A 19,666-nucleotide genomic window follows, 5' to 3' on the forward strand; every position below is an offset into this window, starting at 1 on the left:
TTACTCCTGGGGCGCCTGGGTGGCTCAGTGGGTTAAAGCCTCTGCCTTCGGCTCGGGTCATGATCCCAGGGTCCTGGGATCGAGCCCCGCATGGGGCTCTCTGCTCTGCGGGGAGCCTTCTAACTCCTCTCTCTCTCTCTGCCTGCCTCTCTGCCTACTTGTGATCTCTGTCTGTAAAATAAATAAATAAAATCTTTAAAAAAAAAAAAAAAGTTTGATCCTAGGTACTGTACTTGCTCATCTGGAATAGAGAATTGGTTCAGGGAGACCAGCAAGGAGGGTATTTGACCTGCACGAGGTTGATACAACTGTAAACTGAAGTGTCTGTAGGAAAGAGGGAACGTAAGTATGTATAAAGGAAATATTATTCTAAAAAATTTGATCTTGGCGGCTTAAGGGATATTAATTTGAGGATTAAGTTTAGGAGGAAGTTACCTTATTTTATCAAATCTAAGAAACCAGAAGTTCTAAGGTGCCATTGTTTTGTGTGCCACTAAGAAATAAAAGAGTACTGCCAGTTAAACCATGACACACTGTAATATCTATATCCCAATTTCAGGAATGTTAAAATTTGAAAAAATATGTGTCTTAGAACTAAAGAAATTTAGTAGTTCTTTGAAGATGCTGAGCTTGATTTTAGACTTATCGAATTTGGGGGTTTCTGGAACATCTAAGTACCAAGTTCTGTCCCATGTTAGTCATTTCTCTGAGTGATCTTTTCCTTGGCCATGTTCTTATATTGTCTTCAATACTGATTCATCTTAAATAGGTGCTTTAGTCTGGATTTCTCTCCTGACTCATCAGATTTAGATTTCTTTTCATTGGGGCCAGAAGAGAAAGTATTGGTTTTGGAGCCAGAAAAGTTTAACTTCAAATCCCGAATGAATTACTTATTAATTGTATGACCTGGCATTAAGTTACATAGGAGTTTTACTGTTAGTCCTGTATTTCCTAGTACTGTTATGAGAATTAGTTGAAATAATTTGTGCAAATTATGTCTGGAAATTCAATCTAGGAAACCATTGTTATATTACCATTATTTGTGTTCTTCCTCCTCGCTGTATGTCTGTGTAGGAATTACCACATTGATTATGTTGTTTTCAACATTTTTGTTAACTTATCGTTGATCCTTGAAGGCAGAGATGATCTTTGTAAGGTTTGTTGATCTTTGTATCCTCAACATTTAAGATGGCATATAGCATATAGCAAACATTTGATGAATAAACACATAGGAGTAGCAGTGGAAGCATGTTACTGGCATTTAGGAAGCAGTCAGAGCTGGTGAATAAAGAGTTGAGTCCTGGACTAGAGTGTAGAGAAGGAAAAAAAGCTCAGAGTCTGAGATTTGGAGAAAACCTGTAGACAGGGGCCTGAGGCTAGAGAAAGAAGAATTAGAGAGGTAGAGAAAAAACGGGGTAGGGTTATAGAAGCCAGCAGAGAAGAGAACTTTTATGCAGAGAGGATAGTCACTGCTATTTAATGGTGCTGGGAAGTCAGAAGAATGAGGATTGAGAGAAAACTTTGGGATGTAAGTTGTAGCCGGTTGGCGAGTAGTCTGAGCAGAAGCTTGGCTAAATGGGGAATTAGGCATGGGTTTGAAACGACAGTGAATACAATATGTTGACCATCCAGTGTGACCTGGGGTGAAAGGCAGTAGAGAAATAGTATGGCAGCCAGAGGGAATAGCTCAAGAGAGGTCTGGGAAGAGATTGGAGGTGCTAAAGAGTGGTCCTAGGTGGGAGGATGGAAGCGGGGGAGGTAACAAGATGAGTAATAGAATTTTGGAATTTCTGAATCCTCATTGTCAGATCTGCTCATATAAGTTTCCTTTTCTCCATTCCTGCCCTATCTTTGATTTGAGGTGTTGATAGGGCCCTACAACTGGATTCATTGTAGGAATAAGCTTGGGACATTTTTTCAGGAGTGAGGAGGTGCTTTGGAAACTTCATTTAGTTAATGGTAGCTTAGAATTGACCAGCTGGTCACTGGAGGTGTCAGACCTGGGTTATAATAAAGCCAGGAGATTACCATGAAAGGGAGTACTCAACCAGCTGAGGCACACTTAGTTCTGGAATGACATATTCACTGTAATTATTACTCATAAATGTTAAATTATTCATCTTGGCATAATCCAGTGGGATCTCAAGGAAGAGATTATATAAATGTCTGAGAATCTTTTATCTCACTTCTGAACTTGAGAAATGATTAAATAGTAGGCTGGTTTTCTGACTTTTTAACTATGTGGGTAGTAAAATCCATAATATCAACTAAGGATGCAGAGCACTTTCCTGTCAGCTCCTAAAAAGATACATTAGTTATTCTCTAAGTAAATGTTATCCAGATATACCATTAATTTCTTTTATCACATTTCTTCTCTGTTAGGAATACTTCGTCTGAAATTTCAGAAGTCTTCCTGGATTGTTCCGGGAGAGGTAGTTTTGCTTATTTTGAAACTGTTGACCAAATTTGTTTTATTTCTTTGTTATCCCTTGTGTGTAGCTTCTGTGTCTTTGGGACTTTTCATGAACTGTGGAGAGGTTCTAATCTGGATTAGGGACACCACAGATATTAATGCTTTTTCTTTGAGTTTATTATTATTGGTTACTGGAAGGTTCAACTCTTAGAGCTGCATATCCTGAGGATTTTAACCAAATTACAATTTTTCCCCCCTTTAAAAAAAAAAAAAGGATCCAAAGGATGTTTTAACTCACCAGTGATGGTTAGTCTTTCTGGGAAGGTGGTTTTGAGTAGTTTTGTACACACACATGGGAGAAGGAATTAACTTTAATGAAATTATTTTTTTTCCGTAGGTATTTGAACGACTTGCTGGTCCCTTAATGCTTAGTTTTATCTTAACTATGGAGGTATTTCTGCCTTGAAAGTTAGTGCTTTTTCTGTTCAGGCTGAGTTATACTTTGTTTTGTGTGTCTCAGATTTTAGACTCTGGGAAAGAGGACAATATTGTTTCTTCATGTTTATAGCAGGGAGCATATCACAGCTTCCATTCTCAAGGTTTCTTTTTTTTAAGATGTTATTTATTTGTTTGAGAGAGAGACACACACACAGAGAGTACAAGCAGGGGGAGAAGCAGAGGGAGAGAGAGAGAGTCTCAAGCAGACTCCCCGCTGAGCATGGAGCCTGATGTGAGGCTGACCTGACCCAAAACCAAGAGTCAGCTGCTCAACCCATTGAGGCATGCAGGCACCCCTGAAACTTTAATATTTTTAAAACTCTTTGACATATATGTTATTTCTCCTCCCAGCTATAGTTGATAGTATCTTTGTCAGTAAACTAGGGGGTTCACAAAGAATCCCTTGTGAGCATTCCTCTGTGGAGGCGTTTTATGTTTGATACACACTTGTCTGTATGAGATGATGAGCTGCTGGAGGGTGAGTCCAGCATAGTCCAGCACACAGAAGGCAGCTTAGAAATTTTTTTTTCTTTAAATATATAGGATGAAGTCCCATTCAGCTCTTAGAAGCTTTTATTCTGTGATCTTTATAAGTAACTCGCCTAAAGTTACTGAGTGGAATCGAAGCCTGAGCTGGAACCAAAGTGCTGATCTGACTCACAAGGCCAGTGCTCTCCGACAGAGTCTCCTGCCTGGGTTATTTTCTGTTGGTGTTTTGTGTTTGGCATGTTTGAGCACGAGTACTGTCAAATGTGGAAAGGAGGCCTGCAGAGAGTGGAGATAATGGGAAGAGTTAGGGAAGACAGGGGTTGTCAAGAAAGCCCTTTGTAATGCTACACTTGTTGGATGGGCCGAGCCACACATCTTCCAGGGAAGTCAGATTGAGGAGTACAAGGTGATTTGGGGTGCAGAAGTAGGTAAAGAGATGGCAGTGGGCAGATAACCAGGTGTGGCTTCAAATGACCCATCAGGAGTGGACAACTGTCTCAGCCTCGATGTAATAGAAAGTTCAACATAGGATGATTAAAAACATAACGCAATCAAAGGAAAACACAAGGTAACTAACCTGGCATCAGATTTTGGCACTGTGTTGCTAGCGGCTGGTCCTACTCCATTTCTCTGTAGCTTTTCTTTCGAATAATGGCTTGTTTCTGCCCAACTATGGAACTTTAGAGCTTAATTTTTTTTTCATATTTGTAAAATTCATCCAAAATTACATATGCAAAGAAAAGTATGGTTATCTGCTTGGTTGCTTAATCCCTAACACCCTGTATTTTTTGAGAGCTCTTTTTTTCTGAGCTCTTTTTCTCTGAGCCCCAATACAGGCAGTAAGAATATTTATGGTTTGGGTTATTTTATTATGACTTGAGTTTTCTCATGATCACTTTTTTTCCTTAAATTCTTCTTAAGTTTAACTACAGGTTTTGTACATGCATGTGTGTGCGCTACACACATACGCACAAATACTTGGAGTTGTATTTTTATCCCACGAGATACTCAGATTATAGTCACTATGAGAGAATTTCCACTTGTGTGAGTGTTTCCCATTTTAAAGTAAAAGATACTTTTGGGGGAATCTGTATCAAGAATAGTTAGAAAAGTTCTTAAGTGCTCTTGAGATAAACTTCAAAAGAAGACTTTAGGCTTGGGGTAGCAATTTCATTTCCATTTTAGACTTTCAGTTATACTCACTTGAAATCCCTGTGCCTGTGTGTTCTTCCAAGCCTGCTTATGTTTAGAGAAAATCAAAGGTTAGCAGCACTTTATAAGTCTGAAAGCTTGAGTTCCCCCTTTTTTGGTGTGGTCTTGACTAGTGGTGTCAGAACTGGTGGAGGTGGTTCCAGTGGTCAGCAGTGACAGACTTTAGACCCTCACATTTTATACCGAGCAGCAAGGGAACAGAGATCTCTTTTTACCAAGGGTTGCATATTACTGACACTACAAAGTGTCAGTTGGGAGTGTCTGTTTGCTTGCTTTATGAAGTGCTTCATCTCTAGATTGGAGACATCAGGAGGGCAGGGTCCATCTGTCTCATTCTCTGAGGTATTCCCGCGGTACCTGATACAGATTGAATCTTCCATAAGTGTTTTTTAACTGAATGTTTTATATTTCCAGGACATTGTAGCATGTATTTTCTGTAGTCTGATCTTTACAGTAACACAGAGGGTGGGTTGGATACAGTATTATTTGCAGATGAGAAAACAGATGCAGATTCAGAGACTGAGTGGCCTCAGGCAGAAGCAGTGTGCGGTAAAGCCAGGGTCTCAGACTTAGGTCTTCTCACTTTAAATCCAACTCTGTTTTTACACTGTATCAGACTCCGTTTTTTCCCTCTGAGTCTCAGGAGACCTTTTAGGGAGGGGATTAGAGGGAGAGGAGTAAATATGGTCTTCTCTTCCAAAACCCTTATGATGGAGGTGCCAGACAGGGCTCCTGGAGGCAGACTGCTGGGTTCTAATCACAGCTCTGTTACTGACTGGCTATGTGACCTTAGGCACCAAGGTCCATCCGTCCTTTCTCTGCACCTACTTCCCCATCTGTGAAATGGACATGTAATAGTATTTCACTCAAAGGGTTGTGAGGAGTGAGTCAAATGAATTAATAAGGTTTGTTAAATAAATGAGAAATGCATAATGAAGAATATGTATGAGTACCATGAACTAATAGAACTCAGGAAGTTATAAACCTGTATCACATAAGCACAAAAGAGGTTGAACATGACTAGGTTTCATTTTTTTTTTCCTGAGTTGCCTTACCCTTTTGTGAGTTAAATAGACCTACCCTAGCCCCCATTTGTCAGCTGCATTTATTGTCATCTTTTGGAATCATTCTCTTTACCTGGCTGCATCCAAAAAATGTTTTCAATTAATTTTTTCTTTTGTAAGAGATAGAGAGTGTGTGTGATCAGGGGGGCGGAAGGGGGAGAGAGTGAGAGAGAATCCTAAGCAGGCTCCATGCCCAGCGAGGAGCCTGACGTGGGGCTCAATCTCACAACCCTGAGATCATGACCTGAGCTAAAAGCTGGAGTCAGACACTTAACGACTGAGCCACTCAGGCATCCCTGAAAATTTTTTTATTAAAACCCACATTAAAAAAAAAAAACCCCAAACACCCACATTTTTGAAGAAATATGCAGTGATGAATTATTTACTCCCTTTCCCTAAGAGCCTAATTATAGCTCACACTTCCCCTATTTAAATCACATAGCCAAGATGTGTATGTGCTGTGAGAATTCAGCATTTATTTATAGTCTGTAAACTTGCTTAGTTCTCTTATTGTGTGTTGTTTAGTATATGCTTCATAATAATTCTGATAACTTTTTGAGAGCTTACTGTGTGCATCTCATTTAATCCTTCCAACAAATAAACAAAAACACCCCGGACTAGGTATTGCCCTCTTAAGAGACTGAGGTTCAGAGAGGATAACTTTCCCAAAGTGGTTGGCCTGGTTAGAGGCATGATCACTGTTTGAACTCTGATCTGAAGCTCAAGCTCTTGACTGCTTGTTTTTGCTGCCTCCTGTCTCTCATGGAGAGTGTCACTTAGAACGTTGGAACCTAGAAGGCAGGCTGTAGATCTGTGAGGCAAGCTTTGCATAGAGAACTTCAGAGTTCCAGAAACAACTGACACTTACAGTGTGGAAGAGGGGAAGGGATTAATTATATAATTATTATATTGTATATATATGTTAATTATTATTTATTTTTATTATTTATTTATTATTTATATAAGTATATCATATATTGTTAATTATTATTTTTGTATAATATATAATTATTATGTATTATAAATATTATAATATATAAATAAAATATTTATAACAAATACATAATTATATAATATATAAATGTTTATATATTATAATATTTATAATAAATATATATTATAAATAATTATTGTATTATATTTTACTTATATATAGTTATATTTATATATAATGATTGTTATTTATTTTAATTATATTGTATATATATTAATTATGTAATACTAATTTTGATGACTGGCTGAATTTTCTTTTCTTTTTTTTTTTTTTTTAAAGATTTTATTTATTTATTTGACACAGAGAGAGCGAGAGAGGGAACACAAGCAGGGAGAATGGGAGAGGGAGAAGCAGGCTTCTCGCTGAGCAGGGAGCCCGATGTGGGGCTCAATTCCAGGACTCTGGGATCATGACCTGGGCCAAAGGCAGACACTTAACGACTGAGCCACCTAGGTGCCCCTGAATTTTCATTTTTAAAATGCTCAAGTGAAGTAAATATACACCTTCTTTTACATATATTATTGTTTTTTCGCTAGATTAATTACTTTAGCATGTCCGTGTATAGTCCATGTCCAGCAGCTCTGCTATATTGGAATGTTTAATCAGATATCTGGTCTGTCTGTTTTGTTTTTATATGTTGCGGTCAGTCCAGATGGCGGGTACAGGTCATCTTATATGCCAGTTTTGTCTAGTAGATATTAAATTAAAGCTACTAATCGGGGCGCCTCGGTGGCTTAGTCGGTTAAGCAGCTGCCTTTCACTCGGGTCATGACTCCCAAGTCCTGGGATCGAGCCCCACATCAGGCTCCTTGCTCAGTGGAGAGCCTGCTTCTTTCTCTCCCTCTGTCTGCCTCTCTGCTTACTTGTGCTCTCTCTTTCTCTCTGTCAAATAAATAAATAAAATCTTAAAAAAAAAATAAAGCTGCTAATAGAGTGAACTCAGAGCTGATTTGTTTGTCCTAGTACATGGCTTTTTTTTCCCCCTAGTATTACCAGCTTTTTCTCAGTAACATTACTCTCAGGCACTCTGTGGCTTTGGTGGTGTCATTAAATTTAAACTGTGGATGGTATCTTAATCCTCACAGACATTCCACATCCTCTATCAGAGACATTTTTAAATGAAATACATATAGTAGAATCAACTAGAATGCTGGAATTTTGTCCTTTTTCTCACAGTATAGAATAATTTACCAAGTAACCATTGACCTTGCTTTTTCTGTTTTTAACTGTAGTCCCAGAAGAAAATATTGCAACCATGAAGTATGGAGCCCAGGTTGTAAAAGGGGAGCTGAAGTCTGCCTTATTAGACGGTGATACTCAAAACTACGATTTGGATCATGGATTTTCTAGGCACCCAATTGATGATGACTGCCGTTCTGGCATTGAGATTAAGCTAGGTCAACCATCTATCATCAATCACATACGGATACTCCTGTGGGACCGAGATAGCCGGTGAGTGATTAGTATGACATGGACAGAAAGTGACATTATGTTTGATTGACTTGACCTAATTTTGCTTTTACAGATTTGGTGGTTTATTTCCTTTGGATCGTTTTGCTATTTCTCTTAAAGTTTAGTTCTGAGGGAAGAGTTAAAGGCTATATTCCTTTTAAAAAAATGTTTTTTACTTTTTTTCTGCTTATAAAAGTAATGAATAGTGTTTATCATGGAAAATGTAGAAAATATAGAAAAGCACAAAGGAGAAAATATAAATTGTTAGTAATCTCACTGGCCATTAGTAATCTTTGTATATATCTAACAAGTACATGTCTAACTAGTATTTATCTATCTAACTTTGTATTTATTTGACTAGTTACCCACACATACACATACACAAAACAGAAAACACATAGTTTTACAAAATGAAGATGAAATGTGTAAAGGCTAACCTCACTTTGTAATTCATACATTGTGAACATTTTGCTCTTTAAATATTCCTCTAGGGATGCCTTGGTGTGACGCCTTGGTGTGGCTAGTGACTGTTTTCTGCTCAGGTCGTCATCCTGGAGTCCCAGGATCCAGTCCCATTTCAGGCTTCCTGCTCAGCAGGGAGTCTCCATCTCCCTCTGACCCTCCCCACTCTCGTGCACGCGTGCACAAGTGCTCTCTCTCTCTCTCTCTCAAGTAAATAAGTAAAAATCTAAAAAAAAAAAAAAATTTCTCTAAATAAAATATTGCTCTACTATTGTTTATGGTTGTTTGATATTCTGCCTTCTGGGTTAGCATTTTTTATTTACTTGATTCTTTTTTTTGAATATTATAACTTTTTAAATGCATTTTATCCTATGGATGAAGAAAAAAAAATTGTTTTTTAGTGGGTGGATAAATAATCATCCTCAAAATAAAGGAAGTTTGTGAAAAATATTTGGTGGGCTCCAGCCTTGGAACCCACCCACTTTGTAGTGCCTTCAAGATTCTGCCTTTCTTGGGGCACCTCTGACACTTTTCACCCACCGTAGTTTCTAGGGCTCATCCGTGATGCTAAGAAGTACCAGAGCAGTTGGATGACCAAGAACTGTTTCTCTCATCACTGCCCATCGTTAACCTAAACCCTACATACCCAGAAACTGGTATAGTCTTTTTTTTTTTTTTAAAGATTTTTATTTATTTATTTGACAGACAGAGATCACAAGTAGGCAGAGAAGCAGGCAGAGAGAGAGGAGGAAGCAGGCTCCCTGCTGAGCAGAGAGCCCGATGCAGGGCTCGATCCCAGGACCCTGGGATCATGACCTGAGTTGAAGGCAGAGGCTTTAACCCACCGAGCCACCCAGGCGCCCCGAAACTGGTATAGTCTTTTAGGCCCTACTCATGCCTCTTTGAGTCTGGGCATGGAGGACTTAGTAGTAATGGTGATGATACCCTTGCATGGTAATTCATTTCTGTTAGCACCGCTGGCCACCACTTGGGCCTTTTAGGCCCTTTGAACCAAATACAAGGGAATCTTCATGAAGTGAGAGTCAGCATTTCTCAGAGGCACAGGTGTTCAAGGTCCCCAGGTTGTCTTTATCTGTTTCTCTTTATTAAGAATATATTTCCTGATGGGCGCCTGGGTGGCTCAGTTGGTTAAGCAACTGCCTTTGGTTTGGGTCTTGGTCCCAGAGTTCTGGGATTGAGTCCTGCCTTGGGCTCCCAGCTCCATGGGGAGTCTGCTTCTCTCTCTGATCTTCTCCCCTCTCATGCTCTCTATCTCTGTCCGTCTCTCAAATAAATAAATAAAATCTTAAAAAAAAAAATATATATATATTTTCTGATATGTATCTTTTTTTTTTAAAGATTTATTTATTTATTTGACAGAGAGAAATTACGAGTAGATGGAGAGGCAGGCAGAAAAAGAGAGAGAGGGAAGCAGGCTCCCCGCCGAGCAGAGAGCCCGATGTGGGACTCGATCCCAGGACCCTGAGATCATGACCTGAGCTGAAGGCAGTGGCTTAACCCACTGAGCCACCCAGGCGCCCTTCTGATATGTATCTTATTGGATATAATATAATGTTTAATTGGAAAAATGGAGCTAATTCACATATCATTTCCAAGAGTCTCTGGGTTAATAATAATGGTATAACAATAATTATATAGCACTTTCATTACTTTTATGTGGTGTAGGTACTGTTCTCAAAATTTTACATATATTCACTCATTTAATTAATAGTGAAATTAGTATAACGATAACAAAAGAAAAGGTTAGTATGTTTCAGACTGAAAGTAGTTATCGTTTCCATGATGTTAAATATTTATAGGCCACTTTGTTTTAAAGCGTGCATTAAATTCACAGGGGACTTAACCACGTAACAGTTCTTTCTTCACAGAAGTTGTTATCATTCTAAGCAAAGGTGAAAAATTCAGAATCTTAAGCCCAAAAGATTCTGACATGTGTTGTAAAATTATATCCTGCCTTACTGATAACCCAGAGAGGTTCAATAAAAGGTTATAACCAGTTTGAGACTGAGCGATAAAATGAATGGGAGTGAGGGGACAGCAGAAAATGAGGGGATGACACAAAATAAGCTGACCTTTTCTGGTCACAACTGTTGGTTGCAGGCTGACATTTATGGTCACCTAAATCTTCTGAGATTGTTCCTGTTGATATTACAGTACAAGTAATAACTGCATCTCAAATTTAAATTTGGCTTATGACAGGGGAATATAGATTTGTGCACTATGGGACCAGCATCTAATGGTCCAGCATAGCGGACTTAAAGGAGGATGATAGGCTATTTTCATTACTGCCATATTATTAGCTGCCAAATTCCATGTTGTACCCAAAAGAAACACATATTATCTCTACACCATGTCATTTATTTTTCTTCAGGCCACATATTTGTGTGGGATGGTGGGAGACTGAGAGGGAGCAGGAGATAAGCTGGCCTTCCTGGGGGACCGTTCTGAGTTGGCTATCCTAAGGGAATAGGGCTGGACACCCAGACTAGGAAAGGTAGAAGGAGAAGGCACACCTCCGACTCCTCGATTTTGTGTCCTCTCTCTGTCATGGCTTTATTAATCTGCTAATACAGCAGGAGCAAGGCATCCTGGCTCTGTTTGGAAAGGAACAATTATCTTGCATGCTGGATATGTGGCAAACAGGGTGCTAGGTCCTGAACAGATGAAGATAAATATGTCATGCTCCTTCTTCTTAAGCAGCTTGCAATCCAATAAGGCATACAAACGTGCAGAGAGAGAAGTTCAGTGCATTGTGGTGCATGCTATGATAGTGGGTCTACATAGATTTTATTATTATCAGGATTTGACTGTTATACAGGAAGTTCTGATAATAATTTGATTGTTATGCAGAAAATGCAATTAGCAAACTGTGTATTTTTTGGTATCTTTTAACATTTTATTAAAGTATGACTTGGTTTTGTTATTTTAATATGGTACTTTTTTCTGCGTTTTTCCTTTTGATTCACAGGTCTTACTCATACTTCATTGAAGTGTCAATGGATGAACTTGATTGGATTAGAGTGATTGACCATTCGCAGTATCTATGTCGTTCTTGGCAAAAGTTGTATTTTCCAGCCCGTGTCTGCAGGTTAGTTCTCATGGCTAATTAATGATTGTGATGTTTTATTTAAGGAAATGTGAACCTTGAGAAATGGGCTATATATTTTTTTTGTCTTAAAGAAGACGACTTTTTTGGTTATCAGCTACCAAATGCATCCCAACTAAAAAACTTAGGGAAAATATGAAAACAAAGCATCTTAATTCTAGAGTATAATGTGAAACTGTTTATCCAGTGTTTTGTGCCATATGTATGCCGGAGACCTGCCATGAACAAGTAGGGATAGAGAGCACAGGAGAAGTGGAGATGCTCTTTAAGCTCCATGCTAGACACTGAAAGCAGAGTGATTGTTAGGGGCTGTGTTCTTCCCACAAAAGCTGTGGGAGATATTTCTGGAGACTTCCCTGGTAGTCCTCAGGGCCAGGAGGAGATTCTTGGATGTTAGTGTGCACATTGTGAATATCTGTGTTCTTTTTCTAGGTCAGTGCTTATCAGCAGAGCTTGACAGAACAAGTGTATCTAATGGGTTGGTTTTGGGGCAGGGGAGGTTGAGCTGCTGGGGCTCCAGGCTCGCAGCCTCCCTTCAAACAGAGGGAGCTTTCATTGTTGTTATACATTGTGGCCCCATGGAAGGTTGTTCTTAAAAATTGTTGGTGAGCTCCTGTTCTGTGTGTGTGTATATATATATATATATATATATATATACACACACCTATAGTTATATAGGTTTTATAGAATTTCAGAAGGTTTAAACCATCTTTTAAACTTTCTGAAATTCTATAAAACCTATACAATTAATGAATTTGGGAGGGGAAAGATAGTTAGAGGGGCCTGGAATTTTGCTGTTTTCTTTTTTTGGTTTTGTTTTGTTTTTCCTGTTGTAATTTTCCCCTTGGAAATTGCCCTCAGGTATTTATCTTAAAGTCAAAAGAGCAAAGGCACAGAATGATTGGTTCATCTAGACCAGTGTGGCAAGAGAAGAAAAGGTGTATGGTGGGTGTAAACCAGGGACAGTGTGGATCTGGCCTCTTTACCCCCTCCTGTTCCCACCCTCATCTATGACCCCAGCTGACCTCCCACTGTGGCTGATTTGGGCAGATGGGGTTGTCCCACGGCACTTAGTCTCTTGATCAGAAGACACCCTTATATTGTACTTAGTAAACTTACACTCTAACAGCATCAGGCTGAATTCTTACCTCCATCAAGGAACTCCACAAAACCTTTCAGCGTTCTGGTACAGTAAAGAATGTCGCCGACATTTTTTTTTTTATTATGGGTATGGCTGGACACAGTATTGTTACCCAGGGATCCTCGTGTGTGAAAATGAAGAAAATCAATTTCATTTCCCCAAAGTAAGACTAAAGTATTGCAGGTCTGGCAGTGGCTCTTTTATCAGAGGATTTTTGAATGGATTAAAATGAGAGGAACAAGAAATTGAGTGAAGATTTTGTATCTCAGAGCTGCCTAGGGATTTTTTTTTTAAGATTTTATTTATTTATTTGACACAGAGAGATCACAAGTAGGCAGAGAGGCAGGCAGAGAGAAAGGAAGGGAAGCAGGCTCCCTGCTGAGCAGAGAGCCCGATGTGGGACTCGATCCAGGACCCTGAGATCATGACCTAAGCTGAAGGCAGTGGCTTAACCCACTGAGCCACCCAGGCACCCTGCCTAGGGATATTTTGAGAGTAACACAGGGGCCCCATCTTGGAGGAGGAGATTGAGCCTGCATTGACTCACATTACTATGATTGTAATGGATTAGAAAATAAGCAACATAGCAACCAAAGCATCTAATGTGGACTGAAGGACTGTGTTTGCAATTTGAAACAAGAGGAACGTGGCTCCGAGAACAAATCACCATGAATATAAGACTAGCCATGACAGAATCTGTGAGCTTTACCCACTCAAAAACCCCTACCATATGGAGGGGGATGTGTGCCCTCCATCATGATCTCTGGCTTTTACAAACTATACATCCCCTTATTTATTAATGGGCAGTATTTATACTTCCCTTTTGTTATTTTGTCTCTACCATGTGGCCTTGCTTTTGTTGATGTAACTTTTATGTCTTATAGAGGTCGGTGTATTGAAAATGCTCATTTTGGTTTTGGTACAGCCAGTTCCCAACCCTGGTGGAGAAAATTAGAGCAAAGGTGATGTTAGAGATAGCAACAACAAGAAAAGGAAAGAGTCTTGATAGCCATATTAAGAAATAAAATTAAAGAGATTTATAACCACTTTAACATATATTACTACCTTCCTTTATAAACTCTGCCTTTTGTAAACGGTTGGGATTTTGGTAGTATTTAAAATGAACCTAAGAGTCTCAGTTGATTTTCCAAGGATGTCCTATACTTGGTGTTTCTTTTCTTTTTTTTAAAAGATTATTTATTTATTTATGTATTTATTAGAGAGAGAGTGTGAGCAGGGGGAAGGGGCAAAGGGGGAGGGAGAGAGAGTCTCAGGCAGACTCCATGCTGAGTGTAAACCCCAACACAGAGCTCGATCTCATGACCCTGAGATCATGACTTGAGCCAAAACCAAGCGTTGGTTGCCCCCCTGACCACCCAGGCTCCCCTATGCTTGGTGTTTTTTATCTTCGCAATCATTTATTGTCTGTCTAAACAATGTTCTAAATACACATTTTCCAGGGACTTCACTGGGCACATATACATTCTTTCTCTTTGCCTTATTTAGTTAATTTGTACATTTGTATGTCACTTTTGTTTTTCAGTATCCTTTGAGTATTTGTCTTGCCTCTGATACTAAAATTACAACTTCTTGGAAATAAGGAGTAGAGATTGTGATCTTTTAGTATAATTGGGTGGTACTCAGGCTATGATCTAGTATGTAGTAGGTGCTCTATAAATGTTAGCACAGGCTTCCTGGGGTCAAGGCACTGACTGTATAATGAGAAGAGATTGATTCAGCATTAATATGTATATATATTCATTGGTACTTTTGATCCATGTATTTGTTAAAATGTGTATCCGTGCTAGAAAGGTCTCAGGTACCTCGTTTACAAAGGTAATTTCCTATATTTTCATGAGGAAGCCGAATTTTGAGGTTAATCCTGAAAGATATATCATGTATCGAGGAAAGATTACATCAAATGTATTCACAAGAGAAGAGTGACACTGTGAGTTGGGGAGTGTGAGATTACCTAGCTCTCTCTTGAGTCTTGGCTGGATTGCATGTACATTAGCACTGTGTTGTGAAAAAACAAAAAAAACAAACAAAAGAAAACCCCGTGGTCTGTGGAGTTAGAGCTCTTCTCACTCTCTGGTTTCATTGAATCCTGGCCTGGTGATCTTAGTGAAATTGTGCCTCTCCAAGCCCTTGTTTCTACACCAGGAAAAACAGAAATAACACCGTGTAGAAGTCTGCCATGGAGGTTTTAGATGACAGAGCGTGTGTACAAATGTTGAGTACAGTGCCTGGCCCAAAGTAGAGGCTCAGTCACTAGTGGTTTTTATTTTTATTGTTTTTTGTTTTTATTATTTTAAAATTGTTGGTATTATTATTTTTATTTTTTTCTAAATGTTGAGACTCTCCACTGACATTTGACCTTCAGAGAAAGAGTCATTCTTGCCATCGTCTTTGGCCATGGTGGCGCTCATTGTGAGGAAACTGTTACTGACCTCAGGAGCCTAGTTTCCCCGACACGTTTCCAGATTGCCAGTCAATACACAGCAGTCTGAAACATGCCTTAAACTGTACACTCCATCTTCATAACCTGGTAGTGATGTGTTCCCAACAGTTGTAATTTGTTAGAGCATTTTTTTTTATTGTAGCAAAATATACATGGCGTGCAATTGGCTTTTTATATATCTGTAGAATGTAATTCAGTCTGCACTTCACCTCATTAAGGTAGTGGACGTTATCCAGTGGCAATAGATAGGATAACACGCCAGGCTTCAAAGCCAGAGTGATTGCTCCAGCTGTAATGGTCAATGAGCAGAAATGATCTGCTCTGTCTTCCTGGGTCCGGTTTAGGAATGCATTGGAGTTTAATTGGGGACTGCTCTATGTAGCCAAAAGCCTAGACTAATAACACACCCTGCTCAGTCCCCTCCTGGGGATGAAGAAAATGGACTTGTCCGTGTTAGTATAATCTTTCTTAAGCACTCAGAATGATGTTATGTCTTAGCAGCTTTCTCTTTCTTAGGAAAAGGCCATTTCAGCTTCACCTTTACATTGTCTTGTGTATCTAGGAAGCTCTCTTCAAGCCCTTCCGCTGCCTTCCACGGCTTTCCTGGATGCTGGAGCCCAAGGCTGAACAAAAAAATACTAATAGGGATTGGCAAATATGGAGTGCCCTGGGGGTGTTTTAAAACATTGTCTGGCTGCTTCTCAACAGAGTGCTGGTAATTTGGCAGCCATATAATGTTACCGAAATAGGAGACTTGAAAACATGGGTGTGAGGGGTGGAGGTGGATTTTTGAGCCTGCAGGTGGCCGGTAGCTGGAATCAGAAAAGTAATTGTGGAGCAAAACCCCGGAGTTGAGGAAAGGAATCCCACCTGAAAGTGCAGCACTCAGGGTGTGCCTGTTGAGAGAGGAAGAAAAGAGTAGATAGCAGAGACCTTTGCTGCAGGGGCTGGGCAGAGACAGCAGAGCAGTCACTGAAGACAGGGAACGGGAGGGATGGCCACTGTTCACACAAGACTAGATTTCTGCCTTTCCTTTTGTTTTTAACTAAACAAATGGAAATGTCTTGTTCTTGACATTTTTATTATCAAATTAGAATGTGAGACATTTTAAAATCTCGGTAAAGCTTGTTCTCTGGTAAGGTTGTATCCAGTTCCTACCAATAACACATGAAAACACTCTTTCTCTGAGCTGCTAACCAATGCAGGCTTGTCAACACTGCCAGTGTGAGCTATGATTTGTTAAATAAACAAACAAACAAACACACATACACACACAAAAAACCCTTATTTTAATTTAGATTTATCATCAATGAAGTATAGTATTGTTTAATAATGACCATTTGTTCTTTCTCATTTATGAAAAGCCTATTTCAGTCTTCTGCATATTTTTCTCCTGCGGCAATTATCTTTTTCTATCTTATCAGAACTTTATTTTGATATATTGATATATACACACTGAGATAGATACAGATATAGATATGCCATTGTTTTGCCTGTCATGTGTTGTGTAATTTGTTTTTAGTTTTTAGTGTTTTACTGGTACTTTTTGCCATATGGAATTTTACTTTTTAAAAAATGTAGTCCAATCTCTTCATCTTTTTTTTTTTTTTTTTAAATCTCTGGTTGTTTGCAATCATGTTTAGAAAGGTATTTCACACTCCAGCATGTTATAAGTTTTTTCTACTGTTTGTTATTTTTGTCTTTATATCTAGATGTGTAACTCAGCCAGAACATTTTGTGTGTGTGTTTTCAGGTAAGGATAGTCAGTTGATGAAGACTATTTATTTAGAAATGTTCCTTACCACACAAATGTGAACAATCATATTTATCATATGCTAAATTCTAGCATATACTCTGTTTCACTGATTTCTTTGCCTATAGCTGGAAGTGTTTTAATTATTGTAGTTTCCCTTCCCTCCTTTTTTTTTCTTTTCTTAGAATGAGATATTATAATGTGCCAAATGCATCATGGAGAAAAGAAAGGGTGTTATAAAGCATCTGCCAGCCTGTCTTCTGGTCTCAGTGGTCACATTAGAGGCCATAAATGATGATAAACATCTCACTAGCGTGGTTCTAGTCTCACGTACGACAAGAAATTTAGGCATGCTTCACCAGCTAAGGAAATAGATTTTTCTTCATGTATTCATCTGTTGTTCATTCATTCATCACTCACTCATCCAAAATAAGCTCCTACTCTGTGCTATACATTGTACTTGATACCTAGGCCACAACACCTGAAGAAGATTAACACGGCTTCTGCTGTCATGGAATCTGGGAGGAGCCAGTCTCAACAAGTAAGAAGAATGCATCAAGTCCTTTCAAGTGTGAAGATGGTGCTATGATAGGGACTGATGGGGGACCATGCGTGGGTCCTGCAATGGTGGATATTTTCAATAAGTGGTCTGGGAAGGCAAGAGAGGGGAGAGGGTGTTTTTGACTGAGTGAAAGAAGTGCTATTTCCTGGTCATTGTTTTAGATATTTAGCCTTTCTTTGGTGTACATTGACTGTTATTCAAGAGTAATGGCTCTCCTGTAGGAGGCCTCATTAGATGACTACTAAAACTCTACTGTGTTTTGGTATAGGGCACTTTAATCTCTTTTATTGCTACCATACATTCCAGGTCCCTCCTCATCCTTGCCATCATTAGAGCAGTATAATTTTATTTATTTATTTATTTATTTATTTTTTACCCATCTTCATTGGATTATAGTACTTACACAGTGCTGTAGATCTATAGGACATAAAACAGATGAGAAAATAAACATTGCTGTTTATGAAAGCATTCTTTGCCAACCTTATTCACATTGTACAATAGCTATGTGTCTCCTTTCTTTTCTCTCTTGTTCTTCCCTGCCCCCATAACCGGGCATTGATATATTTATTTACTTTTAAAGGAAGGCGCTTCTACATTATTCATTGGCTCACCAGGATGCTTTAGCATTGTAGCTAGAATTATGCTGAGCCTTTACTTTCTTTATGTGATTGGCGTCTTCAGAATTCAAGAAGTGCCTTATTCAGATGTAAAGGAAAAAGGAATAGTTTCACGTTAAAAAAGTAATCATTTTCGTTCATACTTAGTTTGAATTGTACCTCTGCCTACAACTTTGATGTCATGATTGAACTAGCATAGAGCAACCCTGCATTCGGAGGAACATTTTCTTCCAAGAATGCAAAGCAAAATGTAGCCACATGGTGTCACTAAATCATAACAATTTTATTTGAGGCCAAAGAGAGGTTGAAGTTGCCTTTTTTTTTTTTTAAATCAAACCATATTTATATATCAATTGTTCTGAAGTCTGTGATTTGTGAAATAACACGTGAAACTATTTGTATCATTTAAGCCTTTCAGCTCCCGGGAAGCATTAACTATGTCCGAAGCCCGGAGGTGTACATGCAGGTACTAGCTGGCTCCTGACTCCTCATCTACAAAGTGTAGCACATATATGGGCCTCTGTAATACAATTAGGCAGGTTCATACAAATAAGGGTTTTTTCCTTTTTAATTTAAATCTTCCTTTGGAATTTCAGACCAAACGGAAGAGGAACTCAAAGGGGATGAGCCACTAAGTATTTATAAGGAATCAGGAACAGAAGAAAGGCAGACGAGGAAAAGATAGGATTACAGGAGCTCAGGAGAGACAGGAAGGGGACGGTCTAACATTGATTGAGCATTGTCTCCCACCAGACACATCATTACCTTGTGTGATCCTCACAATAGCTCCGTGAGGGAAATGCCACTAACCACCTAATTTTACAAACAAGGAAATTAAGCCTTAGAGGAGCTAAACGTGCAGGTCCCTCAGAGCGCACAGTTAGCATCCCAATCCTGCATTGCTTCTGCAGGATGTGAGGTAAAGCATCAGCTCTGGGGTGGTGCCGGAGGAGACTTGCATCCCTGAAGGAGCTCTTGCTGCCTCTTGGGCCGCAGCAGTTTCCCAGAATCCTGGCAGAGATACCCCAAGCAGAGTGGCCGCAGCCTGCTATGCTGGCGCTGGGCACAGCTGCAGCTGCCCCAACTACCAGGCTGCTGGCCATGTGGATGGGGAGGGTGAGGACGAGGAGCAATTGGGAAGTTTGTACTTTTAAAATGCTCCAGAGGGAGTATAGCAATCCTTTATCTAGTTGTGTTTTGTCAGTTTGTCAATAGAGCTTTGAATTTTCCGGCCCTTTAGTTCCTAATAAGATCATTTTGGACTTTATTATTACATAGTGAGCCTGATGTTCTTAAGTCCTGATTTGTTTTGCTTCCACTGTATTTAGAAACATACTTTATATGTTATGAAGTTTCTCTTCATGAGCTCTCTTCACATCCTGAATTGCTGTTTTTCTTTTCTTTTTTTTTTTTTTTTTTTT

At 39.2% G+C, this 19,666-nt stretch overlaps 1 protein-coding gene across 1 annotated transcript in view; it reads left to right on the top strand.

Moving 5' to 3' along the window:
* Nucleotides 1-19,666, top strand: part of BTBD9 (BTB domain containing 9) — a 414,251-nt gene that overhangs the window by 48,093 nt on the left and 346,492 nt on the right. The window contains exons 5-6 of the mRNA XM_059400548.1: nt 7,903-8,122; nt 11,574-11,693. Of these exons, the coding sequence (XP_059256531.1) occupies nt 7,903-8,122; nt 11,574-11,693 (340 nt within the window). The remainder of the gene's footprint in view (nt 1-7,902; nt 8,123-11,573; nt 11,694-19,666) is intronic.

This window comes from Mustela nigripes, chromosome 5 (genome assembly GCF_022355385.1).
Source record: "Mustela nigripes isolate SB6536 chromosome 5, MUSNIG.SB6536, whole genome shotgun sequence".
Classification (NCBI taxonomy): domain Eukaryota; kingdom Metazoa; phylum Chordata; class Mammalia; order Carnivora; family Mustelidae; genus Mustela; species Mustela nigripes.